The 22305-nt window shown below is 45.2% G+C and overlaps 1 protein-coding gene across 1 annotated transcript in view; it reads left to right on the top strand.

Annotated features, from left to right (window-relative positions):
• Nucleotides 1–22305, top strand: part of Sgpp2 (sphingosine-1-phosphate phosphatase 2) — a 107555-nt gene that overhangs the window by 50329 nt on the left and 34921 nt on the right. Inside the window, exon 2 of the mRNA XM_038340775.1 lies at nt 814–962. Within this exon, the coding sequence (XP_038196703.1) occupies nt 814–962 (149 nt within the window). The remainder of the gene's footprint in view (nt 1–813; nt 963–22305) is intronic.

Raw genomic sequence — 22305 nt, 5'->3', positions numbered from 1 at the left:
CTTGTGGGCCCTTCCTCTATCTTCTAAGCTAGCTGTGCAGCATTTCCACCTAGCTCCTTGATTCTGACATGTCTGCCTCCTTCCTCCTTTTTATCTCAAGTGATGGTAATAGAGGCAGTTCATTAAGAAAGAGAAAAGGCAAACCCAGTAGTCGAAATGGGTTCATGATCTTTGATGACAGGCCAAAAAGCCTGGGGCCACACCTTCACTTCATCTTATGAAGGATCCCTGTGACTACAGAGCCCACATGGATGATCCAGGAAAGCATCTTTATGCCCCCCACACACACATCACACACACTTCATCACCTAAGTGTATTTGCAGTGCCCCTTTACTCTATAACATATTCGTATGTTCTACTAACTATACCACCCTGCATGTGTCTGCTCTCATCTGATCTCAGAAACTAAGCAGGGTTAGGCCTGGTTGGTACTTGAATGGGTTGACTGGATATCTTGACCTCCTACAAATTTCTAGCTTTCTATACACACAACATAGAGACTCCAGTTTGTTTTGTGTGTGTGCGTGGATGTATGGAGGAAAAGGAGAGCTTCTCCTGGTACATCTTTGATGCTACATATTGAATCTTAAAAACAAACAACAACATCAGCAAAGACAAACAAATAAACCTAATGTCTCCTATGCTTCTGTTCACAAGCTGGGGCTGACAGATGTTCAGCAGTGATACAGGCTGGTGTTAATGAGACACAGTAGCAAGAAGAGGCACACCCTGGTGGTGAGTTTCAGACAAAGCTTTTCCAGAAGATGAATGAACTCAGGATCTCCTGGCCTTTGTCTTACAGGCTTATGTAGAGAAGCACGTTGTGAAGAATTATTTCTACTATTACCTGTTCCGGTTTTCCGCTGCCTTGGGCCAGGAAGTGTTCTACATCACGTTTCTCCCATTCACCCACTGGAATATCGATCCTTACTTGTCCAGAAGATTGGTCATGATATGGGTCGTAAGTATTTTGTCCTTATTACTACTTTCTTATCACAGATACATCTAAGATGACCACCTGCCTTGGTGCTGAAGTACCTGGCCCAGGTGGCGTTTCTTCCTTAAAACCACTTAGAGGGGAATTTTCTCTTTGCTCTAGTCTAGTTTAGAAAAAGCATAAAATGTGAGGGCGTCTTGTTTGCAGAAAACAGACGAGCCTGTGACTTCATGTGCTTTGATGTACCTTTTTCTATAAATAGACAGACGAGAGGAGCGGAGAGACAATGAGCAGGAACAAAGGAGCTTCACAAGAACCCCTGTGGGGTGTGGGATAAAACCTTCCCAGAGGCTATATTAGAAAAATTTGACCAAAATCTAACTGGAGGCTGTAGACAAGAAATTCCAAGCACTGGAAAGCAATAACCCTTCATACACTGGAGAAATCATAACATCGTAGGCAGAGTGCCTGCCTAGGGAGTAACCTGGAGACAGTTGTGGCAAGTCCAGGTGTACAGCAAGAGCCCCCTCCTGCTGTTTCCTTGGTACCCTATCTCTTGGCCTTGCTTGGGAGAAAGTTCTGGGTCGATGTTTTTGGTTTTTGTTTGTTTGTGTTTCGGTTTTTTATTGTTATTCTTTTGCATGGGCATGTATGTGTGTGGTATGTGCAAGTGCCTGTGAATGTCCACATGTGTGCGGAGGTACCTGTGAACATAGCACAACCATTGCCATTTTTCTGATGAGAGTACAAGCCCTTTGTAGAGTTTGGCAGTTTCTAAGCAGACCCAGATTCTCCCCTAATAATTCATGGGTTTTGATTATTTCTCCCTGATCAGAAGCGAGTCATGTCCCTCATGAGGGGAGAAAAGGGTTTGCTTACACCATCACAGCTTGGAGGTCAGGGCAGAGGCTCATGGTCCTAAAAGCAACACCTGGCTGGTGTGACATGGTAGTGTGCTTTTATCTTCAGCTAGACAAGGCTGCTCAGACTCACTCAGAGAAGTGGGCTGCGTTCTAAGGGTATAGGGAATCCAGGAGCCACAGCCTCCAAGGACAGTAGGGAATGATTTGGTTGTCAGGTGCAGCTCAGCTGGGACTGTCCCCTCTTACCTCCTGCTGTCAGATAGGACTGTTCCAAGACAATCATATGTAGCTCATTATATAGTTCAGTCCCATACACCCATCCTTCTCTGGCCAGTCCCTTAGAATGGCCGTTCTTGGTGCAAACAGCGGTAGATAGGGGTAGGGATGGATGACTGGCTGGGCTGACAGTGTCATGGATCAGGCTTTGGAACAAAGGAGACCTGGGTGATTGTCTTAGTATGGGTTTTTATTGCTGTGAAGAGACACCATGACCACGGCAACTCTTATAAAGAAAACATTTAATCCAGGGGACTCGCTTACAGTTTCAGAGGTCCAGTCAATTCTCGTCATGTTGGAGAGAATGGCGAGGTGTGGGCAGAGGTGGTGCTGGAGCTGAGAGCGCTACAGCCTGCAGGCAACAGGAAATCAATGGACACACTGGGCGGTATCCTGAGTATATGAAACCTCAAAGCCCGCCCCCACAGCGATATACTTCCTCTAACTAGACCATACCCACTCCAACAAAGTCACACATCCTAATAGTGTCACTCCCTGTGAGATTATGGGGGCCAAATACATTCAAAGTACCACAGTGACGAAACTCAGAATTGAAACCTTTTCCAAGGCACTTAGTGATTCTGGCCTGCAGTCTCCGCTGATTTAAACTGAAAGGACACAGTCAGAGATCCCCGTAGGCTTGTCACATGGTCACACGTGTGCTATGTAGGTGACATTTTAAAGAGATCCCTCTGTGCTGTGCAGGAGGAAGAAAAATAGTAAGAATTGGGTAGAAAGACATAGAAATGGCGATGCCTTTGTAAAGTGCTAGGCTGTCTTCACTGATCTTTGTCCTGCATTGTGAGGCCCCCTCGCTATCAAGCAGTTCTCTTGAAATGAACACTGAATCTAATGTCGAATAATTTGTGGGTTGCCTGCTGCTTGTACGCAGTCCGACTGCAGGGGCAATTTTGAAAAAGCTTAATGACTTGGCAAGTGTACACCCTTTTATTATTTTTTCTTTCTTGTAGATGCCACAACTTGGCAATAAGGAAAAGCAGAAAAGCACAATGTTCTTTCCAGGGAGCCCTTGGGATCCTATGCTTTCTCAACAAAGAGAGAAGATGGGGAGCTCGGGTTAAATTACAGTTTTCCTTTCCGTGTTTGATGACTCACACCCCCAGCTAGCCGATACCAGCAGCACAGAGCCGTTCTGAACCCCACAACTAGCTTGTGCTTGCTAGCCTGCTCGGGTCTGACTGCTGTAGGGTGTGGGTACCTTTTCGTAAAGCAGTCCTGCCCATCACTGCAGGGCTGGTGACGTGCGTCTAAAGAGACCCATGTTTGCCACTGCCACCTGCTTGTCCCACAGAGAAGCTTGCCACCTGCTTGGAGAGGTGTGGTAGAGGGCCTGCACCTCACACCCCCTGGCCTGGGGTCAACTTTGTAGAGCCAAAAGATGACTTGAAATGTGATTATCTCCTAATCCTCTGTTTAAACTGCTCCTGCCCGTCACTTCAAAAGCCTTCTTGGCTTGTTAAATTGGTTCTCACTTGAGATTAATGAGTCTTTAGGCAGAGCCAACAATAGCCAGATGGAAGCCCCTTCTAACTTGCACAGAATGCAATAGAATTAGGCGTCCGGGATTCTGCCTCTGTCCCTCTGAAGTAGAATCTGTAATTTAGCCTTAGTTAAATATTAAGTAAGCATCTTGATGGGGCTGTTAGGCTCAGTATATTGGTTTGGTCTTGACGCATAATAGAGAAAAGTATTGGTTTTAGTGTAGGCTAACCATGAAAAACAAAAAGCCTTAAAATTGACTCATGTGGTATACAAATACATCTGCCTCTCTGTAATTATCACATTATCTGAAAGTGATTCCTCTCCGTTCCTTTTGGTTATTGGCATATGTTCACTGTACACAGTGTTGGATTTCACAGGGACATTTCCATCTAAGTCTGTAGCGTCTTTTGATCATGCTCCCTCGGTACAACCCTCCCCTCCCTTTCTCTCCTCCTGCTCGGCCTGCTTTCACATAGCACACAGGACTACCTGCGGGGGGACGGGGGGTGCCGGGGTGGCACTCCACCCAATGAACCTCCCACACCAATCACTAATAGAGAAAATATCTCCATAGCTTTGCCTACAGGCCAGTCTGGTGGAGGCATTTTCTCAGTGGAGGTTTCGCTCTTTACAGCTTGTGTCAAATTTATAAAAAGCAACCAGCATGATGGTATAAAAACTATAACCCTGGTGCTCAAAGAGACAGAAGCAGGAAAACTGAATTAGAGGCCGGTTTACGCTATATAATGAGGTGATCCTGGAGAAAGATGGGAGCGAGGGAGGGAGGGAGGGAGGGAGGGAGGGAGGGAGGGAGACAACAATGAGAACCCTAAGAGAGACTTACATAGATCTAATCTACATGAGAAGTAGAAAAAGACAAGATCTCCTGAGTAAATTGGGAGCACGGGAACTATGAGAGAGGGTTGAAGGGGAGGGTAGAGGCAGGGGAGAGGAGCAGAGAAAAATGTAGAGCTCAATAAAAATCAATAAAAGGGAGAGAGGGAGGGAGGGAATCGGAATATAAGAACAAATGAGCAACTGGGAAGCATACCCACCTTCTCCACTATCACTCTACCCTTAACTATTGTCCTGCACCTCCTAAGACTCAGATGACAGAGACTTTTGCCCAACTCACCTTGAAGCTCAGGTAAGTATAAAGTGGATAGCGACGTGGAGCGCGGGAGGAAGACTATTTTTAAAAATGGAACCAGGCCAGATCTGCATGGGGATGCAGAGCCTGTGCTTTGCCGCATTTTGCTGCCGAGCTCCCCACCTCGTCTTGTGGTGTCACTCTGCTTTGTGATGCGCTGGACATGACAGCACTCCCTTGTAATCCGAGCACGCATGAGTTTGGGGCCAACCTGGGCTAAAGCGTAAGACCCTGTCTCCAAAAAGATGACACTGGAACCAATGAATGGTGCCAAGTCATATTCACACCCCAAACTAAGGCGCAGCCAGACCTGGAAGAATGTTAGGAATCTGTTTCTCTTTTATCATGGCTCCACCTGCCCTCATCCCCATCATTCCCTCAGCATCTTTATAAAGGTACCATTCTGGACTGGCTTTCCCCCAGAGTCTATCCCATTTATTTGTAAAACAAAAGAAAGAACCTTAATTAGTCAACAAGCAAGACAAATTTGCTTTTTTTTTTTTTCAAATTTTTGGTTTGGTTTGGTTTGGTTTTTTTCAGACGGGGTTTCTCTTTGTAGCCCTGACTGTCCTGGAATTTGTTCTGTAGACCAGGCTAGCCTGGAACTCACAGAGATCCTCCTGCCTCTCCCTCTCAGATGCTGGGATTAAAGGTGAGTGCCACCACTGCCCAGCTCAAGTAAAAAATTTTAACAACTCTTTTTTAAGACAAATAGAAAACAAACAAAGAAACAGAAACCTCATCTGAGCTTGGTGGTACATTTCTGTAATCCTACCCCATGGAAAGTGGAGGCAGAAGGATCAGAGTTCAAGACCAGCCACGTGACACTTGTCTCAAAAAAAAAAAAAAACAGTTTTAAAATCTCCCCATTTTCTTGGTAAGCTATATTGTTGAGTGGACATGGTTTTCCAAGTAGCTTTTTATCAAGTACCCACTCTGGGCCAAGTACTGTGTGCATCCAGAGCCCAGGTTTACAAAGAAAACTGGCACACAAAAAGATGGACCTGCCCAAGGAGATACAGCCACTAAGTTCAGTCAGTAGTGGTCACACTGGGTCTTACCTCTCATTTCCATGCCTTTCTTCCTGTCCTCCCTGGCCACCTCAGTATACCACTTCAAATGGCTCCTCTAGTTCCTCAGAAACCTCTTTACCATTTGCTTAGAAAGGCTCCTCTTTGGGTGTGGCCATTTCTCAGAAAATTAGGAAACAACCTTCCTCAAGACCCAGTAATACCGCCTTTGGGTATATATCCAAATGATGCTCAATCGTGCCCCAAGGACATGTGTTCAACTATGTTCATAGCAGCTTTGTTTGTCATAGCCAGAACCTGGAAACAACCTAAATGCCCTTCAACCAAAGAATGGATAAGGAAAATGTGATACATTTACACAATGGAATACTACACAACAGAAAAAATTAACGACAGCTTGAATTTTGCAGGCAAATGGGTGGCGCTAGAAAACATCATTTTGAGTGAGGTAACCCAGACCCAGAAAGACAATTATCACATGTACTCACTCATAGGTGGTTTTTAAGTATAAAACAAAGAAAACCAGCCTACAAACCACAATCCCAGAGAACTTAGACAACAATGAGTACCCTAAGAGAGACTTACATAGATCTAATCTACATGGGAAGTAGAAAAAGTCAAGATCTCCTGAGTAAATTGGGAGCACCGGAACCATGGGAGAGGGTTGAAGGGGAGGGTAGAGGCAGGGGAGAGGAGCAGAGAAAAATGTAGAGCTCAATAAAAATCAATAAAAGGAAAAAAAGAAAGAAAGAAAGGCTCCCCTTGGTGTCACAGGTAGACCCAGGACACAAGCTCTTTACAGTGCTTTGTGCTATGGTTTCTTGCAACATCTCATCACCTGCTGACTGCATGTCCCAGATTTTCTTTTAATAACCCCTTTGGAAGGCTGGAGCATCCCTGGGATGTGAAGGACAGCGAAGGTGAAAAGTTTGGTACTGTGGTTTCTGAATTAAAGGCCGGTAGAGGGAAGATTGCCTGCTAATCTTAGGCCCAGCTTCCATTTTCTTCTCCTAATTTGCAAAGCAACCAACTGGAAAAGATTGCCTGAGGCAAAGAGTGGGCCCTTTGTCCTTTCAGGGAGGTGGAGCATTGACCTGCGGGAGACTGGGCCTTTTCTGCTGAAGGTAGACCCACTGCCAAGTGGCTAGCCTCTGGGCACCTTCTTCCTCCTGTGTTCCTGTCCTGTCTTGTCACAATGAGAGATGGGAGTGCTTTAGTACCACACTGTGAGGTACCTCACTCAAGCCTGTGAGGACTGAGAACTGTCACTTCTGCTGGGGAGATGAGGGACAGACAAGCTGCCACACTCAAATGCTCCATCCAGTCATAGCTGAGAGAATCTTGTTTCCAAGATTTTATATATTGGCCTCTGGAATTTTCTAAAAGGCTGAGAGCCTCCTGCCCCCTCTGGTTTCCTCTCTCCTTTCACTGTGCAGGTTGGGGCTTCCCCAGAAGCCTTCCATGTCCTGGGAAACAGCAGAGGACACCCCCTTTAGTAAGAGCACCCTGCCACACAGGATACCTTCATAGTGTATCTGCTGTCAGATACCAGCCAGGTCTTTTTGCTCTGCTGGCCCCTGTAACTCTACACAGTGGCCAGAGATGCTGGGTTCCCTATGGATATTAACCATCAGGAAACGGTGTTCCTGACCCTGGCTGCAGGTGTCACAGCCTTTACCTGCCAGATCTCCTTTTCCCCTTTTCGATGGTCAAAACCCCCGGCCAAAGATCTGTGCTCTCCTTGTCGGGCTGAATCCAGCATGTGTGTTGTTCATTCATTCTCTATGAGACTGAAGCCAGGGTCTCGACTAACTGCTTGTGAATAAATAGCATTGCAAACTATGTCAGCGTCAGGTGCATTAAGGGTGTGTGGCTCAGTGAGACTATTCCTCAACTGGACCGTATGCTATGCTAGTGTCCAAGACAAGAAGTGATCTCCCTACAGTGAGATCCACCTCTCGGGCATCCTGACTAGTCCTGAACAGGATGTAGACTTGAGACAGGCAACAGACAGGAGCCAGAAGGAGGGAGCTGAGATTTGAAACCAGAACTAACTGGTCATAGAGTCTTGAAGCCTCTGTTTCCTGTAGTTATATTGAGCATACTTTGGTGGTTTTGTGTATTTAAAAAAATGTTTCAATTAACTTTGCTTTTAATTCTGTAAGGAATGACCCACTTTAGGAAAACATTTGAGTGCTGAGTATGGTACTAGGCCGTGGAGCACTTGCTCTGGCTGGTTTAGGCCCTGGATTCAACCTCTAGTACTGGGGGGAAAGAGAGAAAAAGGAGGGGAGAAGGAGAGCATACTGAACAAATGAAAGCTTCGTGAATCCTACCAAGTTTGTTGCTTGAGGGTTATCTCCGTCTGTATGTGTCTCTGTCCTTGCAGGTATCGCAGTATGTAGTTAATAAGCTGCTTTGTGGCAGGTGATTGTTATGTATAATTAAAAGCAACTTTCAGTTCATGATTTAAAACAAAGTTAGAATGAGCTACGGGATTAGAGAAGATTCATCAATATTTCAGTCTTGAAAAATGGAATTCAATGATGATTTATGACCCTTTTAGAATTAGGGGACTTGGCTTCTAACCTGGGTGACAGTTGCTCACCCTGTAGTTTGTGTGGCGTGTGTTAAACATGTAAAGCAAGATGAGAGGCCCTCATGGAAACGGACCCAGGCCAGGATGGGCTCATAACTGCTCCAGCTTCCAGTTACTTGTAGCCTGGAGATTACTACTAACTAGTCTAACAATGTTTATTATGACTTGATGACTATAAAATTGAGGTCCAGCAGAATGCCCACAGGACTCCTTGCTTTCTGATACTTGTTTTTATTTAAGATTTATTTATTTATTATGAAGCAGTGTTCTGCCTGTATGTCTGCCTGCACACCAGAAGAGGGCACCAGATCTCATTGCAGATGGTTGTGAGTCCCTATGTGGCTGCTGGGAATTGAATTCAGGACCTCTGGAAGAGCAGCCAGTGCTTTTTAACCTCTGAGCCACCTCTCCAGCCCTGCTCTCTGATACTTTTATGATTTTGAAAATATTGGTGATCGTGCATCTTTGAGAATATTCATATCTTTTTAATTCTAAGTTTTGGCTTCAACCAAAAAAAAAATCCCCTTGGCCTAAGGGAGATGACTCAGTGGATAATGTACTCACTGTGTAAGTGTGAGAACTAAAGATCAAATCCTCAGGACCCACACAGAAATGAGGCAGGCATGGCCGCCCCCTGCAATCTCAGCTTTGGGAGGCAGGGTCAGGAGATCCCTAGAATAAGCTGGTTTGTTAGACTAGCAGTTCAGCAAGTTCTGGGTTCATGCGTCAATGTTCAAGGTGGGGAGTGACTGAAGAAACACTCAACATCACCTCCCAGCTACAACATGCACACACAGGACCACATAATACATATATACACACATACATATATGGAAAAGAATAAGTTTAAAAAAAAAATACTTGCCCTGGGTCATCCACATGCTTTTGTATTGGATTGGCTTTGTAGTCTTCCCAAGGGTCCCAGATAGGGAGAAATGACAGTGATCATCTGTACAAGGGACTTTTAGGGGTATGGTGGCTGGCCCTAGCCTGGCTCTAAGTCCCTAAAAGACTTTTGCTTTATACATAAATGTAAGCCGAAGGACGGCAGCTTGGTGAGGGTGTACTTAGGGCTCTTTTCTATCTAAGGGTGAGGTGGGTGAGAAGCAAGCCCACAGCCTCGCTCTCCAGGGTGGCAGAGGAGAGCACGAGCATACAAATTCATGGTCTGCCCTGGGTCTGCTCAGATTTAACTGAAAAAAGATGTTGCGTTTTTGTCCCTCTTAAATTCTTTCTGGCATTCCCAGGCACTGAAATCAGAGTCGGAGAAACAGTGAGGTTTTTTGTTTTGTTTTGTTTCTGTTTGAAAGTGCTCTTTGGACATACAGCAGCTGGACTCTGGCAGATGGAGAATGGCATCTGAAGATTTTGCGGGAACCTCTAACTTGGAATTCGTAGGTTATGAGCATCAGGAAGCTTGCTTCCTTTTTAAAAAAATATTTATTTATATATTATGTATACAATATTCTGTCTGTGTGTATGCCTGCTGGCCAGAAGAGGGCACCAGACCTCATTACAGATGGTTGTAAGCCACCATGTGGTTGCTGGGAATTGAACTCAGGACCTTTGGAAGAGGAGGCAATGCTCTTAACCTCTGAGCCATCTCTCCAGCCCCTCTTGCTTCCTTTTGAGCCTACACTGTGTAAGCAAATGAAGGCTGAGTAAAACTTGAGAGATGACATCCTCGTTCACTTCGTCAACTTGACAGTCTAGAGTCATCTGAGAGGAAACGCCTCGACTGAGGAATTGCCTACCTCAGGCTGGTCTGTGAGCGGGTCTGTAAGACGTTGCCTTGATTGGCAATTGATACGGGAGGACCCAGCTCACCGTGAGCTGTACCAGTCCTCACACAGATCCTGGGCTGTATATAAGCTAGCCAAGCTTGACCTGAAGAGCCATCCTGCAAACAGCCTTCCTCCATGGTTTCTGTTTCAAACACCTGACTTGAGTCCCCGTCCTGACTTTCCTGAATGATGATCGTGACTTGGGGATGGAGGTGAGATAGCGGGGTTCATCGTGACAACAGACTAGAAGAGATCATTTATTTTATTAGGGTGTAAGAAAGGATGAGAATGTTACGCTCTCAATTTAATATAAACTCTGCAACGGATGGCTCATCTGTAACACACTGGGGACCGTGGAAGGGCTTTTTAAACAGGTGCTGTGAAATCAGGAGAAAGCTTGAGGGGCCTGAGAGACGGTTCAGCCACCTGTCCTTTGAGGCCTTTAACCAGGCTGCAGTCTGGCTTCGGACATTTAAACCTAGATTTATAATGTGGAAGTTGTTCAGAATGCGTGCTAAAGATGGGCTTTTATGCTTCCTGGAAAAATCTACTAAGTGATAAGGAATAGTTGACTCTTTATCACACAGGGCAACGAAGAGCTTTGCTGTGTCTGGTTTTGTTTGTTTGTTGAGAGAACACTGCCGAAGTCTGAGTTACAGAAAACCAGCTGCCTGTCTTACGTGAATATATACATCAGTAACCTAAACCGATGTGTTGAAGGGTGTGCTGCCCTGCCCCCTATCTTCCTTGGGGACGCTCATGCTGAGTGCCTAAGCACTTATGAGAAGTGTGTCCAGGAGATTTTATGCGACAGATAGGAAAGCATCTTAAGGGGCATTTTAGGTTATTTTCTTTAAAATTAAAGCATAAAGAGCCACACAGGTGTTAGGCCCTGGTTCAGAAAATGTGTGTGATAAGTGGGACAGGAGGCTTGTGAATGAAATGACCTGAAAGGCTTAAGGTGACTGTCACCCAAATCCAAGCCTAGACAATCCTAAGATACGCCTTCGTGGTCATTTGGCTATCTGTCAACCTTTATCTGAAATCGATGTATTAATGTTATTGATGATGCTGGGGACTGAACTCAGGGCGTGGCACACACACGCTAAGCATGCCTTCTGTCACGGGACTGTGCCTCCAACAACTGCATTGCGATTATTTGCACATAAACAGCGAATGTTGATATAAACAAGAAAACCAGCATAGTCATCTTTGAACACGTCTCAGGAATTTCCCCAAATCTTGGAGTCCTCCAGATATAACAAACCTAGTTGTCTTTCTGTGCTTTTGAGGGTGAACGGTCCTCAGGACCATAGGTGTGCTGTATTAGTTATCCACCGCGACACTTTGTAACTGAACTCTCTGGGCACACGACCCCTAAGTCTGAGAAAAACTGTAGGAATGCACTGGCCCTTTAAGATGAGCTGTTTATAACAAGGCGTCTCTGCCAGCTCTTCACCTGCACCTTGGAAACAGATGGCTGTAAGCAAATTAGAACTAGGTAGTGTAGCATTTCTGTCTCTCCAGAAAAGATGTCATGAGCCTGTGTAGCATCCCTGTAGGAAAGGATACAGGAACCAGGAGGAGTCAGCGGGTCTTCTTTGTAAGAGTAGTATTTTCGCAGTTCTGCAGGAGCATGCCCTTTGGAATGTATGCTTAAGCACATTTGCCTTTGATTTGTATGTATGAATGCTTACTGTGTCTGGGACACCAAGAACACCCAGAGCTTGTCCCACGCCAGCCCTTTCCTGCCATCATTCTTCTGCACTAGCCTAATTAGGTAGAACCATCATCAAACATCATGGGAAAAGCATGCAAAACGTTCAATGGTTCCCTACTCTCCACCTAATGTGTTTCAGGGCTGCCTTTTCCAGCCGGAACTGGAACTGCCCAGTACCTCTTTCTCAGTTGTTTCTGGACAGCCTCCCACCCAGCTTTGTTGCTTTTAATAGCTCATAAACGATATTAGTTTTGAGAAGTACTATGTTGCTTTAAAAACATATAAAAATTAACACTCTCTTCATACACCTAAACTTTGGGTTAATTGCATCAGATAGCTATGTATTCTACTATATTGATGGTTTATTTGCTTATTTATTTTGCAGTAACAAATGTTCTGTCCTTGAGGTATACCTCAGCCTTCTCCTACATATGTGTGCTTATGTATGAGTTTACATAATTTATATATGTGCAGTATCAAATGAATATATATGTATATGCAGAGAACTAGATTGAAGTTATGCAGTCTTATGTATTCATTTGTGTGTGTGTGTGTGTGTGTGTGTGTGTGTGTAAGCATGTGGAGGTCAAAGGACAACTTTGAGGAGTTAGTTCTCTTCTACTACTGAAGCATGATTAATAAAAACTTAGGGTCAGAAATTGGGGTTCAGCCTGAAGATCTGGAAAGCAAATCAGCCAGCCACTGGCTCTCACCTCGACCTCAGACCAAAATGGCGATCCTGTCTCTAAGAATCTCAGAATGAGACTGTTTGAGAGCTGTCTCCCCCCTCTTACATTCCTTTCTAGGGCTGGGATTAAAGGCGTGTACCACTGGGATTAAAGGCGTGTACCACCCGGTTTCTATGGCAACCAGTGGGGCTATTGGGATTATAAGTGTGCGCTACCATAACCTGGTCTGTAAGGCTGACCAGTGGGACTGTTTTACTCTCAGATCTTCAGGCAGTCTTTATTTATTAAAATACAATTGAAATGCCACTGTATACTACCTTGTAGGATTCAAGGATTGAACTCAGGTCATCAAACTCTTGCAAGTCCCTCTGGCCCAGGGGTTCTCAATCTGTGGAGGGTGGGGGTTCCAATGACTCTTTCACAGGGTAGCCTAAGACCATTGGAAAACAGATATTTACATTACAACTTGTAACAGTAACAGAATTACAGTTACGAAGTAAGAATGAAAATAATTTCATGATTGGGGATTACAAAATGATGGACTTATTAAAGGGTTGCAGCATTGGGAAGGTTGGGAACCGTGTCTCTAGCCTCTCACTAAAGCCATCTCACCAGTCCTGATGTTATGCGATTTTAAGTAGATGTAGCGACGTATGTATAGGGAGACAGAGGAATGGCGTGTTCCTTCCCATGGCTTCGTGTGTTTGGTAGATCATAGAAAGCATGACTTTGGATCTAAAACAATTGAGTGATCTCTCAGAGCACAGGGAGGTGAAACAAAAGGAACCATGAAACAAACCCAGTCAGTTTGCAATGTTCCTGTCAACTGTGTCCTTTTAAACATTCATTTATTTGTGTGTGTGTGTGCACATTGTCGTACATGCATGTGTGTCGTACATGCATGTGTGCCACGCATTCATTTGGAGGTCAGAGGACAAGTGGTGGGAACCATTGCTCTCCTACCACCATGCGGGGCCTAGGGTTAGAACTGCGATCATCAGGCGTGGCAGCAGGTGCCTTTACCCCTGAGCTATTGTCTCACTGGCTGGACTGTGTCCCTTTGTCTTCAGGTCTCAAGCTGATGTTTTCTACAAGCGGTGGCTAGCATGCCATTTTCTGAGGAACCAGGGTTGTACTTTTTTCATCTAATAAGGATTTATTTTGTACTGTACAGTAGCAATGTTATATTCCGGAGAATTCTAGAAACACTCCTTCAGCTCAGGCCAGGATCACCTTTCATTTTCACTATCATCTTCCCATGCTGGGGAACAGATGCAGGACATCGCCTGTGGTAGGCTAACCTACCACTGAGTTATTCCCCGTCCCATCAAGGGCTCCCTCCAGACACTCCTTGCCCTTAAAGCCCATCTTCCCCATAGGATCTATTCCAAATGCGAAAGATGAAGCTGCAAACAATTTGAATGGCCTGGCACTTTAAAATGACCACTGAGCGACTTTGCAGTTGAACTTCAACCTAAGTCAGAACCTTTAGCCTTTCCCAAACCTGTCTGCTCTGCGTGTGGAATCACAGAGCTGCTGATGTTGCCCTCAAGCCGCCAAAGCAGCCTGGTCCCTAACCCTCACGTTGCATATTCTTCTCCATGCTGCCCCAGGCTCAGCAGAAGCATCATCTCTACAAGTACCACTGACTCCTGCATCTGCATCCTGCCAGGTGGCTCATTACCCTCGCTTGAACCTGACACCTGGCAGTTAAGTCCTGGGAAAAATAAATAAAGGTTATTTCTACAAAGACAATTAAAGAGGCCGATGTGGACGACATAGTAAGACCCTGCCTAAAATAAAAGTTGCATAAAATGTTTCATGCAATTTGAAACATTTGGGTCTTATCCTCAAGAGACCTTGTGTGTGTGTGTGTGTGTGTGTGTGTGTGTGTGTTTACAAAGTTGAAAAGCATCTCAAGTCTGAAACATTTATTGTCCCCAGCATTTTGAATACAAATAGTCAGCCTAGAGTAATTCTATACATTTCTGAAGTGCTATAAAATCTTGACACCGGAGACACCGGAGACATGGTGTTAATTGTTTTTTAAAAGGCATCAGCTCTCTGCCAAATTATTGATGAGCCACAGCTTATTAAAATTATTCATCTATTAAACATTGCATAGAGGCCCACCCTGTGTTGAGCACTATACCTGGTGATGGGCATTAGTCACAGACAAACAAAAAACAGGTTCCGTCATACTGTCCTGGGACCCCTTAGAGGCAAAAACAGACAGTAAAAGGTCACAAAGCAATGGAAATTCCCTGGAGTCATGTTCGGGACATGGTCAGAGCCCCTCCTCTACTTTAGAAAACTAGGCACTTTATGCAAGCTTTTTAAACTTAAGCCTTGATGGATAAGAAACACTCGGCTATGTGGTCATTGAGAGGGGAGAGCGTCCTCGCACAAGAAAGAACTGGAACAAGAAAGAGCTCACCACATAGAGGAATGCTGAAGGATGATAATTACTGGGCAGAGGCAGACGTTGCTTCTGGAAGCTTCCAGGATCTCATATGCTCCTGATATGCTTCCCAGAGGACTTCTTCTGTCTCCCTGGATAATATGGAGTGAGCTACTTGCAGCTTCTCAGCTTTGGCTCGGCTACTGACATCCCTGAGGTCTTGCTCCTTACTCCCTCAGTGGGTACCTCACTTCTCAGCTACGTGAAATGAGACTAGAAGAGGTGTTCTGTGCTCCAGACTATGATGCTAATAACATCAATGCCTAAGCACATAGGAGTTACTGAATCTCTAGAGGCATTGTTATTTCCTTCAACGAAAATTCAACTTTTGTTCACCAAACAAAAGTATTTGGGTGCCTAAGGAGAGCCGGGTACTGTTTGAGACTTTGAGCAAAAAACAAGGCAGAACGTCCACTCAGTGTGGCAATAAAGCTAATAAAAGAAATGTATAATAGGCCAACATGGAGGTATATACACCTGTAATTCCAGTGCTTTCAAGGTAGAGGAAGGACAGTCAGAAGCTCAAGGTCATCCCTGACTTCGTAGAGAATTTGAGAGCAGTTGGAGGCCTGTGAGACCCCAACACAGACAAATAAAAATAGATACAGGGGTGGCATAGCTCAGTGGTAGAGCCCTCCCTGAATTCCTGTGAGGCCCTGGATTCAGTCTCAGAAGCTGCAAGGAAAATATTAAAGAAACTCATAACATACAGCCTAAGTGTGAGCAGGGCTAAGTTCTATGAAGAAAAATGAAAGAATCATGGGATTTTAAGGAGCAAGATTTGTGGGAAAGGGAAGGGGTGCGCGGTGCTAAGAGATGTCGTTTGGGTACAGGCTTGACTTTACAGTTTCTCTGTCACACTCAAATTGTTTAGGCTCTTCTAGAACGTTTGAAATTCATGAATATCCTTCCACACTGACTTTTGTTCACTGGGAAGCCAATCTTCCCAGTCTAAACAGACAGCCAGGCAAACCTTGTCAGAAAGCTCGATTTCAGAAAGTGTCAGGCCATCTTTCCGTGGGTGTTACTGGTGTTTAAAATAAAGCACGTGCTGTAATTCAGGTTCTGTTCAGTCCCTTTCATTTTCGGCATTGCCCGAACCTCGGCCTTCTAGTGGAATGTGGAAACAGGAGGGGAAGAATATGGCCCTGTGCCCCAAAGGCACATTCTGGCAGGCTCCAGTCAAACCTTTCTCATTAAAAAGGGTCATGAGGAGGTTACTGCCCCAGCTATAGCCCTGTTTGGGAGATGTGGGTGGTGTGACCAACAGCCTGCCAATAACCTCTCAATACCTAGAGTTAATCACTCACTGGCCAACTAGGAGCTCAGAGCATCCTGGCTCTCCCCTGGCTTTGCCTCTGCTGTCCCAACCTCCTCCTTCGCTCCCCTGCAGTGAGCAGGCGTCAAGCTGGAGAGCTCCCAGACCTTTGTCCCTCCCTTCTTAAAGACTGGCTCTCCAGGAGGGAAGTCATCTCACCCTGTGGGAGAAGAGCTTTCTTCTCTTCCCTGGGAATCCTTATCACAAAGACCAAAGAGGGGGTGCAGCCAGAGAGGGGGAGGAAGCCAGGGGGGTAAGACAGCTTTCTGAGCAAACATCTCTGCAGCCAAAAGGAATGGAAAATGTGGTTTTCGGGGAATCTGGGCTAAAAATTTTTCAGATTCACTGTCATCTTGGTTTTAGACTCTCTTGGTTCAAGGGGTGGCAAGTTATGTTGTTTAAGGCTGAGCTCTGCAACTTGATGTCTTTTGTTGCCAAGCAGATAGCATGAAACCTCAGCATCAAGGGAACTAGTCTTTCAGTGAATCTGCTTGAGAGGTGTTCATCCCTGAGATATGAGAGCATCCGCTTGAACTCCAGAGCTCATGGAAGAGAGTCACAAGGTTGAGGCAGTTCTCCGGAGAGAGGCTAGATCAGGGACCAGGAACCTATGAGGTGCAAGTTCCTAGCGGAGTGGTGCTGGAGAAGTAGGGTGGGGAGGGGTGAGAACTGTGAATCCTAACATTTAACCGAAGGCTGCTGTTTTTACCTTGGGAGGAAGAGGAGTGAAGTGGAACCGAGCAGGGAAGGCTGTGAAGACCAGATGGCTTTTGGTAGCTGTGCTGTTGATTTGAGAGTGTTGAAGAAAACCACACACACATGCCTATACTTCTAGCACTCAGTTGGCAGAGGCTAGCGGGGCTCAGAAAAATTTGAAGACAGCCTAGACTATATGGTGAGTTTCAGGTTAGACAGAGCTACATAAATGAGACCCTGTCTTAGAAAAATCACGTACCCAGTGTCTAAATTTTAAGACAGTTTTGCTGTGTGTAGTTGACAATCACTCCTGATTTGAGCTTGAATCATGTGGACAGTGGTTGATGAGTTTAAAACTGGCTTTTCCCGGTGTTGGTGACATAGCCCATGACATCAAGCAGAGAATGGAAATAGATGTTGGGTAAATCACTGGAGGAGTCCATTTGGCTGTGCCCCTAGATTGCAGGAGCAGACTCGCATCCAGAGGGCCCTCCCCGAAACTGCGTCATCTTAAGTGAATTTTCTTCCCTACTTCCTGCAATTATGCATCCCGTAACCTTGTTAGGCTTCATATTGAGTTTTTAATCCTCATATGTTCCCTTCGCTCTCCCATTTCCGCTCGGTGTCTAGCTGGTAATTCAGTTTGTCTGTGGGCTGCTGACGGCTGAGCACCTCATCATGGGTTGACACTTCCCCCACATGTATGCGACTGTTTTAACGTGAGGAGACATGGCTGGCAACATCCGCTTTCTGGACAAAGACTACGTAGACCTAGGAGCCTCAAGACCATCACTTATTGTCTTTGTCGTTTGGTTCATTGCTAAAATGGAAGCCCCGAGAGGTTGGAGTTTCTGCAACAGGCCCCTGAGCACACAGGCTTCTCCAGGGCTCTTTCCTTGTGGGAAATAGTTTGATCCTGTCGGTTGTAGCAGGAGCTGCACAAGCTAGCACCATCAGTGGAGACTTCTTTCAGAGCAGGGCCACTAGCTGCTCATGGGAAAAGAAAGCCTACCCCGCCCCCAGAACTGTGGATGTAATTCAGAACAGGGATGGGTGGCATTGCTGTTAGATCCCTCAGTCTAATAACTTAGAAATGAATCTTTCTTATTTCTTTGGTGTGACCATCTTTGGAGAGATGGCTCAGCGGTTAAGAGCATTGTGTGCTCTTCCAAAGGTCCTGAGTTCAATTCCCAGCAGCCACATGGTGGCTCACAACCATCTGTAATGAGGTCTGGTGCCCTCTTCTGGCCTGCAGGCATACACACAGACAGAATATTGTATACATAATATTTTTTAAAAAAAAAATCTTTGTTGCTTTTCCTTAAGAATGTGGGCCTGTGATAGACATCCTCAGGTGACTTCAGCTTAAGCGACTCAGAATATAGAGAGACCCTTAAACATAAAAGAAAAAATTCTTTATAAAAGGCCATCTTGAAAGACATATCTGATCAAGTGTACAAGGACCATTGATGGCTGGCCAGAATACTAGGGTTCTCCATCAATGACTTAGCCCAAAGTCAGGCTCTTGGTGATGGGGTCAACAAGACTGAGTGGACCTCCCTCCTCCATCTGAGGGCTTCCTCACCAGGAGATGCGAAAGCACAAGAGAGAGAAATCCAGTGCATCTCCTCTTGTCTTGAGATAATTCAAGACCAGACAACCTTGGGAGCTAGACCTGTTCTAAAATACACTGATCTGGAACCATTTGATGATATTCATGCTTTTCCCAACTACTTCTGTGCCCATCCCCAGCAAATCTGGGACATCTTACAAAAACCTCCAATAATTTAGCCTACAGAGTTGTTTTCTTATTTTGGGAAGGAGTTCAGATGTTGGTGCTCGTGTTAGAAGGGGGCATGGGGAAAGCATCTATTTTTATGACCATCTTCTTTAAGACAAATCTTTTCTCTGTCTTCACAATGAACCAGAAGTTTCCCTGGGTTCCACTAGATTATATGTGGATTCTGAACTTCAGATAACAAGTAGCATGAATGTTTGGCTTTTGAAGCCCTATCTTGTTATGTGTGAGGCTGGCCTCAGACATAACCCTTTTGCCTCGGCCCCCCGTCTAATTGCATGAGTTTTAATAACAAAAAATTTAAAAGATCCTCTCTGTCTCCTGAGCATCAGATTTCAGAAAACAAGAACTTGGCTAGTGTGCAGTGTGTGTACATTTCCTGCTTGCTTGCATTCATTCATTCATTTCCTGGGCTTGCTGTAGAGATTGAGAGGAAAATATCTGTACACTAGACATGATCACATGTAAAGATAAGTTACCTATCATCATAGGTAACTATATAATTGTAAACATACAATTGTGATTCCCAAATGCTTAGTCTGTAAGATGTTTCACTTTTTTTTAGTTTAAATATATACATCTTTGATTAATCACATTTCATATATGAACCAACAGTGGTCTTGGTAGATAGCTAATCAGGTAAGTGCTTGCTGAAGAACTATGAGGATCTGAGCTTGGATCCCCAGCATCCATGTAAAGGGAAGCGTGGGGGAATATGATGATAACCCCAACCCTGGAGGATAAAGGTAGATCTCTGGAGCTTGCTGGCCTCAAGTTTCAAGTTTAGTGAGAGATTATGTCTAGAAAGGCTGAGATAGAAAAAGACACAGGACTTTGATCTCTGGTCTCTACATGCTTATGCATAGACAATTCACACATGCACAAGTATGCACTCGCACACGCACAAAAGACCATGGTTTCATAAATGTTTTACTAACTGTTCCACCAATTTAAAGAACAATGATAAAGAAACATTAATATGAGTCTCATGGCTGGGGAAGAATCTAGGAAGAGGTTTTATGAACAACTGCATTTTGAGAAAGACTTGGGTCGAGAACTCATGAGAAAAACCTCCTCAGCTGGATTGGTAGGAGGCCCATAAGAAAGTCTCCATCTGAGATCTGTACGTAGGCCAGTTAAAAGTTTGCCGAGCCAGGATTGACAATACCAGACAGCTAGTCATTATGCTGCTCTTGCTCCCTGATGACCAAGAATGAACTTGGCTGCTTGGGGAAGGCAGGAATTATTATGTGCACGAAAATCTCTAATAACCCACAAGATACACCATGCAAAGCGTGCCTCTTTGCCATCCCAGAACTCCATCTAAACCCCTTCAGATTTATCATCCATTTTCCCCGGTGTCTACACACATTTATATGTAAAGCATCTTAAAATATGCAAATAGAAGCTAAGTATTTTCTCACAGCATCTTGGTTTTCTCATTTAGCCGTAATTATGTTTAAATGTGCGTAATTTAGTTAGCCAGTGTCCTAGCATGCATATTTACAGCTTTCAGGGTTTTGCTGGTGCTTGATGTTTGCTCCTTTGAAAGGGGTGTGCTTCCATGTGGTTTTGCTTTTATATGTGTTGCATGACGCCTAGGACTGACTGATCACCGACTCGTCATCTATGTCAGTAATGAGCCTGATTCTGATGCATTAAGAAATGAAATGGAGCCCTTTGTGGTGGCGCATACCTTTAATTTCAGCACTCAGGAAGCAGAGGCAGAAAGATATCTGTGAGTTTGAGGCTAGCGTGGACTACATAGTGAGTTCCTGGACAGGGAACTATGTAAGAGACCCTGTCTCACACCCCACTCCCACAAAAAGAAGTGGGAGAGAGGAGCCAGTGAGGTGGTTCACTGGACAGAAATGCTTCCTGTGGAAGCCCGAGGACCCGAACTCAGATGCTGACATCCACTTAAGCAGATGGGCACGGCAGCACATGCCTATCATCCTAACTTAAAGATGTGGAGATAGGTGAATCCCTGGGGCTTGCTGGCCAGCTAGTCTTGCCAAATGATGATTAAGAGACCAATCAGAAACCAAGACGGAAAGCAATGGAGAAGACAGTCATTGATATCTTGCCTCTATGGGCACATGCACACACTCTTGTGCACACACGCACACGTACACACATACACCTACACACTGAGAAACACAACAGGTATAAACTAATGGGGAAACTGTGCTTCTAGGCTGACTCTCCCTGTCCTCTGGTCACCAACAATCGATGAATGATATGGCGGAGTCTTGATGTGAGGACTCCCGCTAGCCCTGCTGTTTAACCACAAATCTCTTGGCTGTGATGCCCCCATGATAAAGGAGGCACTAGGCGTAGCCAGAAAGAAGAAATATGTTAGGGTTTGTCAAGATGTCGTGTGTGTGTGTGTGTGTGTGTGTGTGTGTGTGTGTGTGCAGGTGTCATTTGGGAAGGGCCTGTGGGTTCTCCCTCCAACCCTGCAGCTGCTTTGACTTCACCCACACGCGGGGCTGGAAGTCCTCTGTGGGAAGGACAGGCTGGGACAGCAGCAAAGATGAGAATGTGTAGCTCTGCCGTCAGAGAGCTCTGTAGCTGCTTTACTCATAACATAGCAGTTTCAGGAGTCCTCTGCTTCCTAAACAATTTTTACTTTATTTACACTTCGATGAAAAAATCAAGTCACGCTAAGCGAGGATGTGTTTGACGTGGTAGAGTTGTCATTTTGGGTGGTAATAAAGAGAAGACTGGCACGCTAGGAGAAAGAGAGTCGGCTTCTCTCCCAGCTCCTTATAAGCCCAGCCTTCTAGGACAGGTGTATGTTGGATGCTCTTTTACGGTGTGAGGACGAGGTTCACACTGAGAGAGTTGGTCTAGTGGGCTGCCATTGGTCTGAGAACCACATCTGCCCACCTGTGCTTCAATCATGCTGCAGGCAAAGTGAAGTAACTACATAGGTTAAGGGCTGGGGAGAGGAGCGGGCTCAGTGGGATGATAGTCATGAGCATGGAGTGTGCTATACTAGGAAAAAAAGATAATCACATGTGTGTCTTTCCATAATGTCAGTAGTTTAAAGGCAGCAATTTGCCTGAGAATCCCACTTTCCCTGGTAATCCAGCCAAGGTGAACATAGGTTCCTTTATTCCAGTATTAATTACTAATATCAACTCTCATACCACACCAGATGGTAAACCCACGTGTACACGCATATGTACATACACACACACATATGCATGCACGCACATCTGAGTTACAGAACGTGTGCCAAAAGTTAAAAAAGACTGCAGCATTTCCAAGTGATTCCAGAAGAAATGCGATAGAAACGGAGATGGAGCCTGTGCTGACAAGGGAAGGACCCCAAACCAGCCGCTGGAGAGCAGAGCTGCTGCCTCTGGAAGTCAGACTGCTGTGGAGCCAGGCCGGAGTGAGAATGCAGGGTGGAGGCAATCAGTGAGGTAGCAGGGCAGCTCCCGGTCCCAAGGCAGAACGGGCAGATGGAT

The sequence above is a fragment of the Arvicola amphibius genome, chromosome 8 (assembly GCF_903992535.2).
Source record: "Arvicola amphibius chromosome 8, mArvAmp1.2, whole genome shotgun sequence".
Taxonomy (NCBI): domain Eukaryota; kingdom Metazoa; phylum Chordata; class Mammalia; order Rodentia; family Cricetidae; genus Arvicola; species Arvicola amphibius.
This window is presented reverse-complemented; position numbering and strand designations above follow the sequence as displayed.